This window comes from Urocitellus parryii, chromosome 12 (genome assembly GCF_045843805.1).
Source record: "Urocitellus parryii isolate mUroPar1 chromosome 12, mUroPar1.hap1, whole genome shotgun sequence".
Taxonomy (NCBI): domain Eukaryota; kingdom Metazoa; phylum Chordata; class Mammalia; order Rodentia; family Sciuridae; genus Urocitellus; species Urocitellus parryii.
The window spans coordinates 17868313-17886427 of NC_135542.1; the positions used below are offsets into that span (position 1 = coordinate 17868313).

Below are 18115 nucleotides of genomic sequence, written 5' to 3' on the forward strand. Positions count from 1 at the left end.
GCAGCTCGGGAGGTACCTCCCCAGACAAGGGTCGTCCCACTTTTCTGCCCCGCAGAGCTGCCACATGCACTTTCTGGGAATGGGGAGGCTGTGGTGCACTGAGGCTGGGAACGGGAGGCTGTGGTGCAGTGAGGCTGGTGCAGAGCTGACACAGGCCAGGGCTGGGCAGGGAGAGCATGGCACAGGGCAGAGCACATTGGGCTTAAACTCTGACCAGACCCAGCATGTCCCCGGGCCTCAGAGACTGGTCAAGCACCGTCGCTGCCCCTCCCTCTAGCCACTAAAGCCTGTCTGGGGTATTTCTAGGTACTTCAGTGGTCATGTGTATAACATTAGAGGGGATTTATCAGAGTGGCTCAGTCATCAGGGCCAGATCGTCCCACAATGCCCACCAGCGGGCTGGACAGCTGGGGAGGCCAGGAGCTGCCCAGTCTAAGAAGCTGGAGCCTCATAACAAGAGGGACCGACCATGCAGCCCCAGTCCAAGGCTGAAGGCCCATCGAGAGGCTGAAGAATCTGGAATCTGATGTTGATGGGTGACGGCAGCAGCAAAAATTCATCTGCTCAAGAAGAGTGGATCTTGAGCATGGGCAAACACTTCGCCTTCTTCCAATTTTTGTTCCATCCAGGCCCTGCTTATTGGATGGTGCCACCCTCATTCAAAGCAGATCTGCCTCTCTTTCACTGGCCCACATGCCAATCATCTCTGGAAACGCCCTCACAGACACACCCAGGCGTCTCAATCCAGTCAAGTTGACAACCAAGTGTAAGCCTAGCAGTCTGTCTGGGGTATTTGCAGGACACCTCCTTCTCCTTCCCATAGGAAACAAGCTAGAGTGCAGAGGTGGGTGCCTTCTCCCGAGTCTTCTTTACTTCCTATGTGGCAGGATGTTGAGGAAGATTTTTTTCTCTGCTCTCTTGGAATTGCACTCTGATTCCAAGCTTAGGCAAAGGTACCAAGCACCCCATAGTCACTGTTCAGTGTCCAGGGAGTCACTGCCTGAGGCCCCAACGCTCTTGGTGTCAGGAAGCTAATAGTTAAGGACCTCCCTGCACCTGCCTGTCAGCAGAGCAAGAGGGCATCGGCTTTTGGAGAGGGGAGAGGTCAGGCACAGAAGCCACTGGCTGAGAAGGAGGCCTCCTCTTGCTACAGCTGAGCAGAGGAAACCAAGTTTACTTGGGGGGAGGGGAGACTAGAAGGAAAAAGGAGAAATAACTTGAGGACAAAGATATGAAAGCCGGCTGGGGATGTGGCTCAAGCGGTAGTGCGCTCACCTGGCTTGTGTGCGGCCCCGGGTTCGATCCTCAGCACCACATACAAAGATGTTGTGTCTGCCAAAAACTAAAAAATAAATATTAAAAAAAGATATGAAAGAAGAATAAAAAATAAAACAGTTGAATTAACCCATGAAAAAGAAAGTAGAATATGGTGTGGGGGGGGTAAATACAGAAATTAAAATCCAAAAGGAGAGGAAAAACCCAATAAAAAGCAGATAAATAATACATAAAGGCAGAAAAACAGCAAAATTAAAAATGTAAGAAAAAATGTGGTTAAGTAAGCCCAGAAAAAAAAAAAGACAGAAATAATGGCTCATTGAGGTGTAAGAGAAAGAAATATAGAATAAAAAAAAAAGACAAAGATGCAGAAAGAAAAATACAAGAAGACAGAAGTATACACAAAGACCACACACTCACACACACACATACTCACTCTCACACACTCACACTCTCTCACACACACACACTCACACTCACACACTCACACTCACACACACACAAGGAAGACTGAAAGTCAAACAGGAGGATAGACAGGAAGGCTCGGTGGGGCCCACAGGGGAGGAACAGTCCTTCCCGCCTGGTGACCATCACATCTTCAAGGATGCTCCTGAGGCCAGCAAGGCCACAGGAGGGGGCTGCAGGGACTCTGGAGGGAGACTGCCAGTGTCAACACGGAGAGATGTGGGTCGGACCCAGAGAGACCCCCAGGGCCTTCCTTCCCAGGACTGGTGGGAGGCGCAGAGGAACACTGGGGTGTGAGCAGGGCGCTGAGGCCAGCTGTCCACCGCTGCACCTACTACAGAAGAGAAGAACAGGGAGGAGAAGGAGAAGGAGAAAGACAAAGCCCCTGTGGCCTGGGGACATCTGGCTCGCACACTTCCTGTTACTGTATGAGGTGGTGGTCAGGCGGCCGCTCCAGGGCTTCCTCTCCCCTGATGAGCAGGCTTACTGGTCCAGTCCATGGGCCACTGGGGACAGGGGCAGCTGTCCTGAGGGCAAAGAGCAGAAAGGGGGGTCACTGTCTGACCTGGTTTTACTTACCCATAAAAAAGTTTTGAAATCACTCAGAGGACTGCACCCAGTATTTGGTGGGCACCACATAAGACCTGCCACGCCTGCCATGTGCTGTGGAGTCCAGTCTCCACATTGGGTGAGGCGCTTCTGTTCTCTGCATGAGTACCTTTGCTGGTCAAGACGGAATTCTTCTTTCCTTCTGATTCCACCTCTATCCACAGGGAAGAAGAGAAGGTAGAGGAGATTCAAGAATAAACACAGTAGTTCAGGTGACACATAAATGGATTGGGGACTGGGTAGAAAGGGAGGGATTTTTTAAAGACTTCCAAAGACAATAGCCTAACTGATCTAGAAGGCGGAAATTCAGAAAGGTGACAACATTGAAAAGGCTGGATGCATTTGGTAGAAGATCTTGTGCTCAGGCTTTTACATGACCATCCTAAAAAAAAAAAAAAAAAAAAAAATGTGCTCTAGTTGGGCTAGAGGCCAGGCAGGGGTGAGGGGTGGGCTGGGATGCCTGTGGGAACACGTGGGAGGAGAAAGAAAAAAAAACAGAAAGAATCAATAGGAGTCAGCAAGTGAGATGGCGAGCAGGGTGCCAGGCCTCAGGGTGGACCTGGCTGGGAAGCAGGAGGGAATTGCCATCAGGGACTCTGAGCCCATCAGCGTGGCTGGCAAACGTGACGGACACAGAGCACAAGGTCTGGGCGACTGCAGCTGCCGCTGTTGGGGAAGCCAGGGCACCTGTGCCCTCGCAGACTGAGGAGGGAAAGTGCAGGGTTGAGATGGCAGAAGGGGGCGCAGCTGCATCAAGAGAACTTGGCAAGGAGGACCCATGCATGCGCCTGCTCACCCAAGCGGTAGTGGCCAGGCACTGTGCTGGTGTTGCCCTCCTTCTGGGTCAGCACGGGACTGTGGTGCCCTTTTAGTAGCAGAGGAAGGGAGTGTCCTGGCCGTGATGCTTAACTGCAGTGGCTTAAGACAAGGCAGAAGTGGGCAGCCCTGGGCCTGCAGCAGCTCCTTCCTGTCCCTCCCCTCCACCCCCGTGGTGTGAGTTTAAATGATGTGTCCCCAAAATAAATGTTCAAGTCCTAACCCCCCAGGACCTGAGAATGTGAACTTAGTTGGAAAAAAAAAGGTGTGTGTGTGGGGGGAGTGGTCTTTGCAGATGTGATCAAGTTAAGATGAAGTCCTGCAGGGCGAGTCCTGCTCCAATATGCTCGTGTCCTCTTGAGAAGAGGAGAGCCAAGCAGACACGGGGGAGGAGGCCTTGGGACAAGGGAGGCAGAGACCAGGGTGTGCAGACACAAGCCCAGGAATGGCAGAGCTGGCCGGCCACCGCCAGGAACCAGCGAGGCACCCAGGAGCCTCTGACTTGCTGATCTAGGGCCTCTGGCCTCCAAAACGGTGAAAGAACCCACTTCTGTTGTTTCAAGCCAAGGTGATCAGGAGATGGAGGACAGGGAACCTAGGGAGCCAGTTCACCTCCTTGCGTAGCCTTTGATTCTCACAGCACTGCATTCCAAGCAAGTAGGCGGGGAAAGGACAGAGAAAAAGGATATGCCAGTTGGCTCAGGTGGCCTCGTTTTATCAGTGGAACAATAGCTTTCACAGTTGCCTGCTCTCGGGGGCCACAGAGATGATAGTCCAACCCAGTGGCACTCAGGGAGGTGAGCGTGGTTTAGAAATTCAGCTTCCACACACACACACACACACACACACACACACACTCATGATGTGTATGTATAGACAAAACACAGTATTTACATATCTTAAAATTTACCAATTTCAAGTGCACAATCAGTGAGTTTGGATAAATGCATATGATCGCAGAACCCAACCCCAATAAAACGTTTCCATCTCTCCAAATTCCTTCCTGCTGCTCTGAGGGTAGTTCCTTCTCCAGACCTGAATCCTGAAAAGCACCGATGGCTCTTTGGCTGTAGATTAGCCTTTGGGATAATTTGATGAAGATGGGATAATATAGCATGGAAGTCTCTTGTGTCTGGCCTCTGTCACTCAACAGAGGGCTTCTGAGGGTTCTTATGGGTTGTGGTCGTGTGTCAGTCGTTTGTGCCTTTTTGTTGAGGACTAGTATTCCTTTGTGTGATGGAAAATAGTGGGTTTGCTCACTCACCCATTGCCGGGTTGATTTCTGCTTTGGCTGGTATGAATAAAGCTTCTGTGAACATTTTCTCCTAAGTCTTTAAGTGGACATGATATCTTTACATAAACAGCTTTATTATGTATCCTTTGGGCTTCTCTACTTAGATAACCTTGTCTTCTTCGTAAATACCTGGGAGAGGAGTGGCTGGGCTCTGTGGTAGGAACATGTTTACGTTTAGACAGCTGGGCTTGGTGGCGCTTATCTGTAATCCCAGGGATTTGGGAGGCTGGGGCAGGAGGCTCCCAAGTTCAAATCCGGCCTCAGCAATTGAGCAAGCCCATAAGCAACTTAGCAAGACCCTGTCTCAAAATAAAAATTTAAAAAACAACAACAACACTGGGGATGTAGCTCAGAGGTTAAGCACCTTGGTACCAGGAAAATAAATAAATAAACTTAAATTTAAAAGAAGCTGCCGAGCTGTTTCCAGTGTGGCTGCAGCAGTTTGCATTTCCCCCAGTAATGATTTTTCTGACCGTTTCACATCCTCGCCAATACTCCGTCTTGCCCAATCTTGCCAGTCTTACTCATTGTCGCCATCACAGTGGGTGTGAAGCGGTATCTCATTGTGGTCTCCATTTACATTTCTCAAATCCTTTTCATGTGTTTATTTTTCCATTTCATTTAAGTGTCTGCTCACATTTCTTGATCCATCGCTTAACTAGGATTTTGTTTTCTTAATATTGAGGTTTTGTGAATTGTGGATAGAAGACCTTCACTATACCTGTGATCTGCAGAGTTTCTCCTAATCCATTTATTGCCTTTTCATTTTCCTTAATAGTGTATTTAAAGAGGAGATTTTTAATTTTGATAACATTTTAACTTTTTATGTCTCATCTCAAAATTTTGGCCTAACCCCAGGTCACTAAGATTTTCCCTGATGTTTTCTTCTAAAAGTTTTGTAGATTTAGCTCTGACCTTCAGGTCTGTGATCCCTTTTGCATTCATTGTTGTATGTGGTATGAAGTGAGAGTTGAGGTTCATTTGGTTGCTTTTGCATGTGGCTTATCAGCTGATCAGTGCCATTTGTTAAAAAGGCTATTTCCCCCATCAATTATCTTGGTACTTTGTAGAAAAATCAGTTGACCTCATATATGTGCCTCTGTTTCTGGACTCTTGACTTTGTTTTGCTCACCTATATTTCTATCCTTATCTAATACTGTACTTTTATGTTTACTGTAGCTCTATAAAAGTCTTGAAATCAGGAAATGGGAATCCTCCAATTTTTAAAAAAATTTTATTAGTTCCTTTTATAGGTGACAGTCGAATGTATTTTGTCATATCATACATACATGGAATATACACAATGAGGAGTTACACTGGTTGTGTATTCTTCTATGAGCATAGCAAAGTTATGTCCAATTCATTCTACTATCCTTTCAATTCCCTTCCTTCCTCTCCCTCTGTCCAATCTAATGAACCTCCACTCCATCCCCCACCCCTACTTCTTCCTCTTGAGGGATCCTATCTGCATATCAGAGAGAACATTTGGCCTTTGGTTTTGGGGGGATTGACTTATTTCACTTAGCATTTTACTTAGTCACCAGTTCCATCATCCATTTACTGGCAAATGCCATAATTTCATTCTTCTTTATGGCCGAGCAATATTCCATTGTGTGTAAGTACCACAATTTTTTTTATCCATTTATCTGTTTGAAGGGCACCTTGGCTGGTTCCATAGCTTAACTATTATGAATTGAGCTAATATCAACATTGAAGTGGCTGTGTCACTGTAGTATGCTGATTTTAAGTCCTTTGGGTATATAGCGAGGAGTGGGATAACTGGGTCAAATGGTGGTTCCATTCCAAATTTTCTGAGGAATCTCAATACTGCTTTCCAGAGTAGTTGCACTAATTTGCAGTCTCGCTAGCATTGTATGAGTGTACCTTTCCCCCTACATCCTTGCCAACATTTATTGTTGCTCGTATTCTTGATAATTGCCATTCTGAATGGAGTGAGATAAAAATCTCAGTATAGTTTTAATTTGTATTTCTCTAATTCTAGTGATGTTGAACATTTTTTCATGTATTTGTTCATCGATCATATTTCTTCTTCTGTGAAGTGTCTGTTCAGTTCCTTTACCCATTTATTAATTGGGTTAGTTGGTTTTTTAGTGTTAAGTTTTTTGAGTTCTTTATATATCCTGGAGACTAATGCTCTATTTGAGGTACAGATGCCAAAGATTTTCTCCCATTCTGTAGTCTCTCCCTTCACATTCTTGGTTGTTTTCTTTGCTGTGAAGAAACATTTTAGTTTGATACCATTCCATTTATTGATCATAGATTTTGCTTCTCACACTTTGGGCATCTTGTTGAGGAATTTGGTTCCTAAGTGAACATGTTGGAGATTTGGACCTACTTTTTGTTTTAGTAGGCACAGGGTCTCTGGTCTAATGCCTAGTCCTTCATCCACTTTGAGTTAAGTTTTGTGCAGGTTGGGAGATAGGGGTCTAATTTCATTTTGCTACATATGGATTTCCAGTTTTCTCAGCATCATTTGTTGAAGAGGCTATCTTTTCTTTCTCCAATATATTAATGGCACCTTTATCTAATATGAGATAACTCTATTCATGAGGGTTTGTCTCTGTGTCTTCTATTCTCTATCATTGGTCTTTATGTCTTTTTTGGTGCCAATACCATGCTGTTTTTGTTACTATAGCTCTGTAGTGTAATTTAAAGTCTGGTATTGTGATGCCTCCTACTTCACACTTCTTGCTAGGAATTGCTTTGACTATTCTGGGCTTCTTATTTTTCTAAATGAATTTAATAAATACTTTTTCTATCTCTATGAAGAACATCATTGGAATTTTAATAGGAATTGCATGAAATCTGTGTAGCACTTTTGGTAGCATGACCATTTTGACAATATTAATTCTGCCTATCCTAGAACATGGGAGAATTTTCCATCTTCTAAGGTCTTCTTTCTTTCAATTTCTTTCTTTAGTGTTCTGTAGTTTTCATTGTAGAGATCTTTCACCTTTTTTGTTAGATCTATTTCCAAATATTTTATTTTCTTTGAGGCTACTGTGAGTGGGATAGTTTTCCTAATTTCTCTTACAGTTGATTCATCACTGATGTATAGGAACAAGATTGATTTATGGGTTTTAATTTTATATCCTGCTACTTTAGTGGATTCATTAATAAATTCTAGAATTTTTCTGGTAGAGGTTTTTTTTTGGGGGGGAAGTCTTCTAAATATAGAATCACGTCATCCGCAAATAGGGATAGTTTGAGTTCTTCTTTTCCTAGTCTTATCCCTTTAATTTCTTTCATTTGTCTAATTGCTCTGGCTAGAATTTCAAGGACTATGTCTAATAGAAGTGGTAAAAGAGGGCATCCTTGTCTTGTTCCAGTGTTTTAGAGGAAATGCTTTCAATTTTTCTCCATTTAGAATGATGTTGGCCTTGGGTTTAGCATATACAGATTTTGCAATGTTGAGGTATGTTCCTAGTGTCCCTAGTTTTTGTAGTGTTTTGAACATGAATGGATGTTGTGTTTTGTCAAATGCTTTTTTTCTGCATCTTTGAGATAATCATAGTATTCTTGTCTTTAAGTCTATTCATGTGAGGAATTACATTTGTTGATTTCCATATGTTGAACCAACCTTTTGTCCTTGGGGTGAACTCCAGTTGATCATGGGGCACTATCTTTTTAATGTTTTTGTATTCGATTTTCCAGTATTTTTTGTTTTAAGAATTTTTGCATCTGTGTTCATGAGGGATGTTGGTCTAAAGTTTTCTTTCCTTGATGTGTCTTTAGTTTGGTTTTGATATCAGGATGATATGAGCTTCATGAATAGTTTGGAGGGGTTCCCTCCTTTACTATTTCATGGGTTAATTTGAGGAGGATTGATTAGTTCTTCTTTGAAGTTCTGGTAGAACTTGGCTGACAATCAGTCTGGTCCTGGATTTTCTTTGTTGATAGGTTTTTGATGGTGTCTCAAATTTCTTTATTTGAAGTTGATCTGTTTAAATCGTGTATATATTCCTGATTCAATTTGGATAGATCATATGTCTCTAGAAATTTGTTGATGTCTTCAAGATTTTCTATCTTACTGGAGTATAAATATTCAAAATAGTTTCTGATTATCTTCTGTATTTCAGTAGTGTCCATTGGGATATTTTCTTTTTCGTTGCAAATTTTAGTAGTTTGAGTTTACTCTTTGTTAGCTTGCTAAGGGTTTATCAAGTGTTATTTATTTTTTCAACTTTTTGCTTTGTTGATTTTTTGGATTGTTTGTTTTAATTTTATTGATTTCAGCTCTGATTTTAATTATTTCTTGTCTTCTGCTGCCTTTGATATTGATTTGTTCTTCTTTTTCTAGGGCTTTGAGATGTAATGTTACGTTATTTATTTGTTGACTTTCTCCTCTCTCAAGAAATGAGACCAATGCAATGAATTATCCTCTTAGTACTGCCTTCATAATGTCCCAGAGATTTTGATGTGTTGTATTGTTATTCTAGTTTACTTCTAAGCAAGTTTTTTTAAAAAAAAATTCATACCTGATTTCTTCTGCTATCCATTGGCTATTCAATGGCATATTATTTAGTCTCCAGGTATAGAGTAGCTTCTATTTTTTATTTTATCATTTATTTCTCGTTTTTTTCCATTATGATATGACAGAATGCAAGGTATTATCTCTGTGTTTTTGTATTTGCTAAGAGTTGCTTTGTGGCCTGAGATATGGTCTATTTTAGAGAAGAATCTGTGTGCTGCTGAGAAGAAAGTGTATTCCGTCACTGATGCATCGATGAAATATTCCACATATGTCTGTTAAGTCTGAATTATAAATTATATTTTTTAGTTCTATAGCTTCTTTGTTTTTGTTTGGAGAATCTATCCAGTTGTGAGAGTGGAGTGTTAAAGTCACCCAGTATTATTATGTTGTGGTTTATTTGATTCTTAAAATTGAGAGGGTTTGGTTGATATATGTAAATGCTCCATTGTTTGGGGCATAAATATTTACAATTGTTATGTCTTGTTGATGTATAATTCCCTTAAGCAGTATTAAATGTCCTTCTTTGTCCCTTCTGATTAACTTTGTCTTTATGTCCACTTTATCTAATATGAGGATAGAAACTGCTGCCTCCAATTTTTTCCACAAAATTATTTTAACTATTCTACATGTCTATACAGTTTCTATACAAATTTCTACATAATTTTACAATCAGGTTACAATTGGCTTTTTTTCTACAAAAATAAATATCCACTAGGATTTTGAATAGCATTTGCATTGAATCAATATTGTGATTAAAGTGAAAAGATGTGACCTATAGCAATATCATGTTTTCTAATCTATGAAAACAGAATCTCTTTTTAAATTTCCCTCCACAATCGTTTTCAGTTCTCAGGTATAGATTTTACACATATTTTACACATTCCTAAATATTTTCATACTATTGTAACAGCATTTTTATTTTATGTTTTTTCCAATTGTTCACTGCTGAAATATAAACATGCAATTGATTTTTTAATGTCCATCTTACACCTTGTGACTTTGCTTAATTTACTTAGTGCTAATAGCTTTCTTATACATTCCTTGGGATTTTCTAAACAATTGTGTATCTTTGAATGAAGATATTTTAATTTTTTTCCTTTCTTATTACTTTGGCTAGCACCATGTTGAGAAAAGTGGTAATGATGGACATCCCCGCACTCAGTGGACTTCATCCTATTATTTCCTGTCAACAAATTATATTTCAAGGTGAAGAAGCTTCTCTGTCAGTGGCTTTTTTTGGTATTTGTCCTAGTAAATCTGCCTTTCTGCCAATGTGCTCTAAGACCCCATTGTCTTCCTTTCCTTAAGGGAAAGCACTTACTTAGCCTTTTACAATTGAGAATTATGTTGACTATGGGTTCTTTGTTTTTGTAGATCCTCTATGGGGAAGTAATTTTAACTGGCTATATTGCTGCCCAAATCTGTATGAGGTTTTTATAGAAAAGGAGGGAATGGATATGAGCATCTACCACACAGAAGATGTTTCTTTATATGTCAGCAATATGTCTCAGCTGTGTGTTGACTTATTGGGAAATAAGCATATCTTTTCATTAGACACTTTAAGGGTGGGCTGTTGTTCACATTAATTATTAAAGGCATATCATTACTTATTAATGGTACTGTGTGTGATAATGTGTCTTTGCAAACAATGTATTTGGGAGGGGCAGATTTTGCAGGGAACTACCTATCCTCAGTTCCACTGGGAAGCTGGGAGGCCTGTGGTTAGGAACATGGGCTAGGAATACTGGGAGCCAAGACACAGCTCAGCTCTGCAACCTTGTACAAAATTATTCAACCTTCTCTGCCAGTTTTCTACCTGCAAAATGAAGATATCAATAAAACCCACCATCAGGGGTTCTGAAAACTAAATGAACAGATGCAATTAATGCTTAAAACAGTTGCCAGTTGCCTGCTGCATTTAAATGAGGAGTGAGTTTGCATACACCTAATTTGCACCCACATTTTTGGTAGTAGGCTCACTGCCTGAAGTAAAGAGCAACTATATCACTTTAAAAGTCCTCTCTCCTGAAAACTTACCTCAAGCTTTTTAAGGTGGTACACCTGATTTCTATTGTTTCAAGACATTGTTTGCACAATTAGCACATTTTTAAAATCTTGTGCATTGCATAGGAGATTAAAGGGTTATAGTTATAGGCAGTGACACACTTGAGGTGAACATGGTCACTTTGCTTGGAGGTTGAGCCAGAGTATACTTTCTGATCTGTTCACTTTCACCTCTTGACAGTGGGCTGGAGTGAAGCCCCATGTGGCTCCTGGATCAGCCCACCTGCGTGTGTGTGGACCACTATGAAGTCCCACTTGGCTTCATCTTATTATTTCCTGCCAACAAATTATATTTCAAGGGGACAGAAGCTTCTCTGTCTGTTGCTTTGCTGTGTGTCTGGCCATGCAAAGCTGCCTTTCTGTCAACATGCTCCAAGACCTAGGTGTGCCCCTACCTGCCCAGGGTGAGTTTGTAGGTAAGTAGGGGGCTACTTGCCAATAGGAATGAGGATGCACTGAGCCTGCCCCAGCATCAGTACCAGAATGATGACATATGAGAAAAGCTCTTGAACTGGCTGGCATGCCTTCCAGGATCTTTCCCTTACCTTGACCTTGCCTTTGCCTTTTCCTGGGGACATTTTGAAGCCATGCCAGCAGATATGCAAAGAGCCCTCTATGAGGTTTTACCATCTGAAATCTCTTGTCCAGCCAGCTGTCTGTCCTGGTTTTCTCTTGATCAGGGCAGTGAAACACTTATTCCACACATTGAGTTGTTATTATTATCAGGAAATGCCTTTGATTCTATGTGTACCATCTGCAGTGTTTTATTCATCTTCTCTGACTCCCCTGCAGTGGAGGGGGTGGTTGGTGTGTGTGAATAGAGCCTATTGGACAAGTTCCTGGTGTTCTTCTTTATGGCGTGATGGGTAGTTTCAGCATCTCCTAGAACTTCTGGGAATGGTTGGCTGGTTCTTGCGCTTCCACCTGCAGGCTGCTCTCTGAGAGTCACCTGTCTCTGCCACAACTTTTCAGCTGTATTTGTGACACCAATGCAGAGATGCATGGATCCAGAGAGTGAGGAGACACTGTCCTCTCCCTCAAGTGTCATGAGACGCCCAGTTAGGTGTGCAAGCAAAGCCGTCTTCTCCGAGCCGTGCCCGCTGCCCTGGGTGATCGTGCTAAATTATACATGGGCAGTGACTTTCGGCAGTGCTCTTTTTCCACTGGGACACAAAGCCTTCTGTTGTAAGAAGCGTTTCCCCGAGCAAGACCTCCAGGCCCCGGAGAAACTGCAGAGTTACGGGAAAGCAGAGTGCTTTCTACCCGAGAGAGCTCCTGGGAGCATGAGTTAAAACAAATGGGAAGTAGGTAGATGAGGTCGAACTTTCTATTTGAGTGTCATTTCCTTGAGCAGCAAAAAGATTGCTACAAGTTTAAGTATCAAGCCATTAGGTTTTCGAAACAAAGAAAGGCAAGAAGGAACAAAGAAAAGTCAGAAGTGCCAAATTTAACTCTTTTCTCTGCTCAGATAAGAATCTGCCCTTTGCTTCGCTGAAGTGACTCCAGTTCTCGGCTTCCTGATGCAGCATCTTTCTCTTGCTTGTGTATTTTCTTCGTTCTTATTTTATTCCAGCCATGTTTTCTCACTTCCCTTCAAATGAAAAATGAAAAGAAAAAAAGGTGCCCTTCATTGAGGAGGTTGAAAGACCACCTAATACAGTGAAGGTCCCCCAAAGTGACTCGTTGATTGAAACAGTGTCACAACATACTGTGCCTTCCGCTTCCATGTTTATGCCAGTTCTCCACACATGTCAGATGTGGACACTACCAAAGAGCAATGCTTGGGACGTCACAGGAATTCAGGAGGTGATCTGAAATCAAATGGAAGCCCCTGACTACAATGGGAGGAAAGAAGGCAGGGAGGGAGGGAGGGAGGGAGGGAGGGATGAGAGAAGGTGGACTGGTCACGTTGAGGATTAGATTTAAGTAGTCAGTTCTAATCTTTAGAATTCTTCAGGTCTGAGTGCCCCTATTAAACAGTCCACTGTATCTGTGCATTTACCTTCTCCTTCAAGTTTCTCCAATGTCTCTTACTGCTCAAGTATTGGCCGTGGCTGCCTCCATATTTGACATGTGAGGAATTACCATAAACACGGACCTGGATTCACCATACATCCTTGATGACACTCACCCACCTAATGAGCCCCTTTCTGATCATGGAGTCCGACCCACCAGAGACCTTGCCCATTCTTATGGTTATATTAAAAATTGGATGTTTGCCATCTGTCTTGTTCCAAAGTTTATTTCTCTCAGAATGTCATCAGTGGCTGTTTTTCTTCTGTCAATGTACCAGGTGGTGACCAAGAAAGAGGACTTCTTCCATGCCTGGAACTCGTGCCTGCACCACATCACTCTCCTGTCCCTGGCACACACTCACAGAGGTCAGTTGGGATGAATGTTCGTTCCTGGGCAGCTCAGGGCTCTGCAGTTCATCTGGGAATGTGGCTTTCCAGAGAAAAGACAGTCCTCACGCCAGTCTGAGCCTCACGTTGGACTTAGGGCCCTTAAAGACCAAGAATCGTGAAGCTTATGGTAAATCAGATCCCAGCCCCGTGGGAACACTGACTAGATGATACCCACAAACCCATCCCTCAACACATCTGGAGCCTGGTGATGGCAGATGGCACCAGACAGCAGCCAGTTGGCAAAACGCCAGCTCCCCAGAAATGACCTTTGCCCCACCATGACTGTCATTCCTAAATAAACAAATGGGAGGGTGCACACCAGACAAAGCAAGAGTGTTTTAATAGGGCCACTGGCTCAGAATGAGAAACACAGGACTAACTTTTCAACCTCGTCCTCTAGGTCACAAGAAACAGGGTCAGCTTGTTAAGTCAGGGATTCTCAACTAGGGGCATTTGACCCCCGAGGGGCATTTGGCAAGGCTGGGAGATGTTTTGGGTTGTCTGAGGGTGGGTAGCGTTATGGGCAGATAGTGGGTGGAAGCCTATCCTACAGGACGCAGGCAAGACCCCACAGCAAAGACTCTTCCAACCTAATACATCCGTCACTCTGAGACTGAGAAATTGGAATCTTCATTTTGGCCTCCAAAGACCAAAATAACAAGATACAACAAAACATTAACAATGAGTAAGATCCACGGCGGAGGGTCAGTGAAATTCTTGTTTCATCTCAAGAGTCATTTGTTTCACTCGGCATCAGGAACTGGAGACATGGGGAATTATTAAAAGAGAAAGTCCAGATGCTCGTGAGCTTGTGTGCTGTGTGGGGGTTTCCACCACCCTGGGCCACTGCTGGCCCCAAGGGCAGGGCTGGGATGGTCCACCTCCACAGCTGCAGGGGCCTGGCTCCTGGTGTGTCTGGACACTGTCATGGTGGAATTCCTGCTGAGAGTCAGGACAGATGTTACAGCAGAACCCAGGAGAGCCTGCATGGTAGCCAGCCCCAGCCTGCTCACCACCTCTCTCCCCAACCAGGAAGTTCTAAGAGAGCAAAGTGCCATGTAATGAAGTGCCACATGATCCAGTGGCCAGCCCCTTCCTGCAGAGCTCTGCTGGGAGCTGGCTTGGAGGGAATGGTGTGGGCTCAGACCAAGCCTGGCCTCTTCTCTCCCTCCAAGGACCCGCTCTGGGGTGGTCCCATTCCTGGGGTGAGGCTCAGGGTACAGAAGAGAAAGGACAGGAATGGGAATGTGCCAGGAGCACAGGTTCCTTGGGAAGCAGGAGGCCCCAGGAGTGCCACCCGAGGGCCGGCCTTTGCATGCAGTGACTGCACCGTGGAAGAACCAGGGCCACATTAACCTTCCTGATTCTGATTGGACTCCACCTCCTACACTCAGGGAAGAGCAGGAGAGAGACCAGAGGATCAGGGCAGGGCAGAAGTTTCCCTTCCCTTCAGGTTATTAAGATGCAGGACTGGGTTCCCTCATCTGCAGATCCAGAAGTCTTATCTGCACACCCACACTGTGCCAGACTCAGGGAAATTGAGTCATCTTGCTTGAACTTAGAAATGACTGATGCATCAACGAGAAATGTCAGTTTATTCACAAGTCAAAACCCAACTGCCAAGTCATGGGCACAAGGCCTATTCCTTCACGGGCACCTCTCCACATAGAATTGACTTAGGAGAGGAGGTGGCACCAGGCACCCCATCTGTGTAGCACATGCCCTCAGGCCTGGCTGGATACCTGAGTGTCCACTGTGATCCCCGCAGGCCATGTACGTCCCTGGACTGGCTTGGTGCCCCAGTGCCAGCCTCACCCCTCAGAAGTGTAGGTACACCCCCTTCTCTCTATGTTTTTCATATTTGTTGATCAGACTGAAATTTATCTGAGATATGAAGCCATGCCCTAGACACCCCTACTGAAGGAAGGAATGCCCCAGGCTTCCCCTCCAAGTGTGCAGACTTCTGTTGGCTTCACTCCTGGGGTACTGGGGCCCGGATGCTGGGGTTCCTCCTTCTGGGCTTCTGTGCACTGACCACAGACACTGCCAATCCTGGAGCCCAAGGATGAGCCCTGTGGACTCCAGGTTTTCAGAAATGGGATTGTGTTTGAGAAGGGGAGGGGTCCAGCGATCAAGACACGGATCCCTTCACCTTAGAAACTCGATGGCTCAATCTGTTCGTTGAGAACATCTCTGTACTTGGTGTGGGAACTGAGGATGTGGGCTCAGAGTGGAGTCACCTGGGCTCAGATCCTCGCGTTGTCTGAGTAACTCAGCCCCTCTGGGCTTCGGTTACACCCTGATGTGGAGAGTGGTATTTACCTCATGGGGCTGTTGGAAATATTAAACTAAATGATCCTCGAAGTTCCTTGCTGCAGCACCTGACTCATAGTGTTTAATAAAAAACTGTATCACTATTAATCAGTACAAAAATCTTAGTTCTCAGAATCGAAGTAGACCATGTAGACCTTGTTCCTTAAGAGGAAGAAGAAAAAGGAAGATGAAGCATCTGAGTCTCAGTGCACAAGGTCTGAACACCAGGAGGAAGCATCAAGGATTTGAAAAGAAAATCCAAATTGATTCTGAAACTTTCACTGGTATTCCAAAGTGATTGCTTTCAGGAAATGAGTCCCAGGTTCAAGGTCAGATGAAGAATGTTTGGGTGTATAATGTAAAGGGAGAAGATTAATAAGAACTAGTTCAATGGCAGCATTTAGAAAGTCCAAGAATATTCTGGAACAGAACAATCCATCTATACCAAGGAGGCTACTATGGATACATAATGAGTCCAAGGATAAGACCTTACTGAGCAGCACCAGCCAGGGAAACGGAGATGGTACCTTCAACAGCCTGCTGCCCTCCAGCAGGGTCTCCCGGGGGTGGGAGAGGAAGTCGAGGAGCCCATCTGTCTTGGGTGACCCAGCCAGATCCTGCCTTCAGAGACTTCTGAAAGGAAGAGCTCAGGGAAGAGGAAACGAGGCTCAGCCTGTTAAAGCTCAGACCTCGGGTCACCCCACATGACAACACACCCAGAGTTGAGCCATTTTTATTAGGAACAAATGGGGGGAAAGCCTTCTGGCATTCGCGTCCGCTTGTCACCTGAGGACTGGAGAAAACCATGTTTGAAATGAAAATGTGAAGCGGTCCCCAGTGGTTTCTAGTGGCATGGAACGGTTACAATGATGAATTGTTATTTTTCTGTAATACCCATTTTTATCTTGCCCTAGAAATAGCAGTTCTGACGCCTGGTGGCGTCTGACCCCTAAGGGCGCACAGGTTCCTAACCAAAAAAAAAAAAAAAAAGGAGAAACTAAGCACTTTTATTAAATAATGGCAGCCAGCCTTTCCCAGCTCTTTCCAGAACAGTCTCTTGCTTTTCTTGCCCTCAGAGCTGGTGAGGAGTTCTCATAATGGAGCAGGAAGACATTTTTTCTTAATAAAGTGCCTAATAATTTAAAATGTTCACATTAAGAGCAGGTTTTGATTATATTAGAACATGGACAGGTGGGATTTCTGCCTACTGAGGATTAATCTCACATTCCTCTTAAGGATGTTTGTGGGGTTTATTTTCGTTTATTTGTTTGTTTGTTTGTTTGTTTGTACCAGGGATTGAACTCAGAGGCACTTGACCACTGAGCCACGTCCCCAGCCCTATTTTACATTTTATTTAGAGACAGGGTCTCACTGAGTTGCTTAGCACCTCACTTTTGCTGAGGCTGGTTTTGAACTCGTGATCCTCCTACCTCAGCCTCCTGAGCTGCTGGGATTACAGGTGTATGCCACCCCCCATCCCCAACCCCTGGCAATGTTTGTGTTTTGAAAGGAGACTTTGTTAACTGCAAGCGTGATCACATGCATTACTGACATTTCAGTTCCTTGTTTGATCCCACAGTGCTTGTTTGGTACTCTTTATGGAATCGGTGTGTCCCTTCCAAATGCAGATGGGGTTATTCTTTATATAACTGCATTCACCTGGCTTTCGCTTTGGCATTTAAGCCCTACATTATGTGAGCTCAGAAACATTCAATACCAGGACTTCAACAGGAGATGCTCTGTGAGTCTGGGTACTTGTTTTCCACTACCAGAGTCCCCCCGAGTCCCGAGTCCTCAGTCCTCCCATCCAGGCCTCGATGGACCTACAGTTTGCAAGTCAGCCCACTCTTTGGATAGTGGGTTTCTGCTGCTGGAGGTGGGGGTAGGGAACCAGAGGGACCAGTTGACAGTGGCGATGTGTACCCTCCCTTCCCACTGGCCCCCATCTGCTGGTAGGACAATCTTTAGCCAGTGTGACCCCACACTGGTGGCCTGAGGGAGGGGGAGTGCTGTGGGTACCACTCTCCCTGACAGCTGTGGGTACCACTGTCCCTGACACTGACCTCTTCCTTTGTCCAGCCCCCATTAAATATGTAGCCAATAGAGCTGCCAGAAGGTCTAGGGAGCCCAGAATGGCAGACAGAACTCACTGCCAAATCGAGGCAGACCCAGAATCTTGGCAGCCCCAGCATTGGGAAGAGAAGGCAAATCCCGGCTCTGCTTTCTCTATCTCAGTCACGCGCCTGAATCCCATGAGCGAAAAGTGCCCCTTGGGGTTGGGGTTTCCTTCTCAAAGCTTCACTTCTCCCCTTGACCCTGGAGGTGAACTTGTACTTCAGATCTGCTGGACCTCAGGACTCCAAGGTGCTGCTTTCTAAG

General features: G+C 44.4%; 1 protein-coding gene across 1 annotated transcript in view; it reads left to right on the forward strand.

Moving 5' to 3' along the window:
• Positions 1–18115, forward strand: part of Acoxl (acyl-CoA oxidase like) — a 203921-nt gene that overhangs the window by 129977 nt on the left and 55829 nt on the right. Inside the window, exon 7 of the mRNA XM_077792061.1 lies at positions 13312–13399. Coding sequence (XP_077648187.1) covers positions 13312–13399 — 88 coding nt within the window. The remainder of the gene's footprint in view (positions 1–13311; positions 13400–18115) is intronic.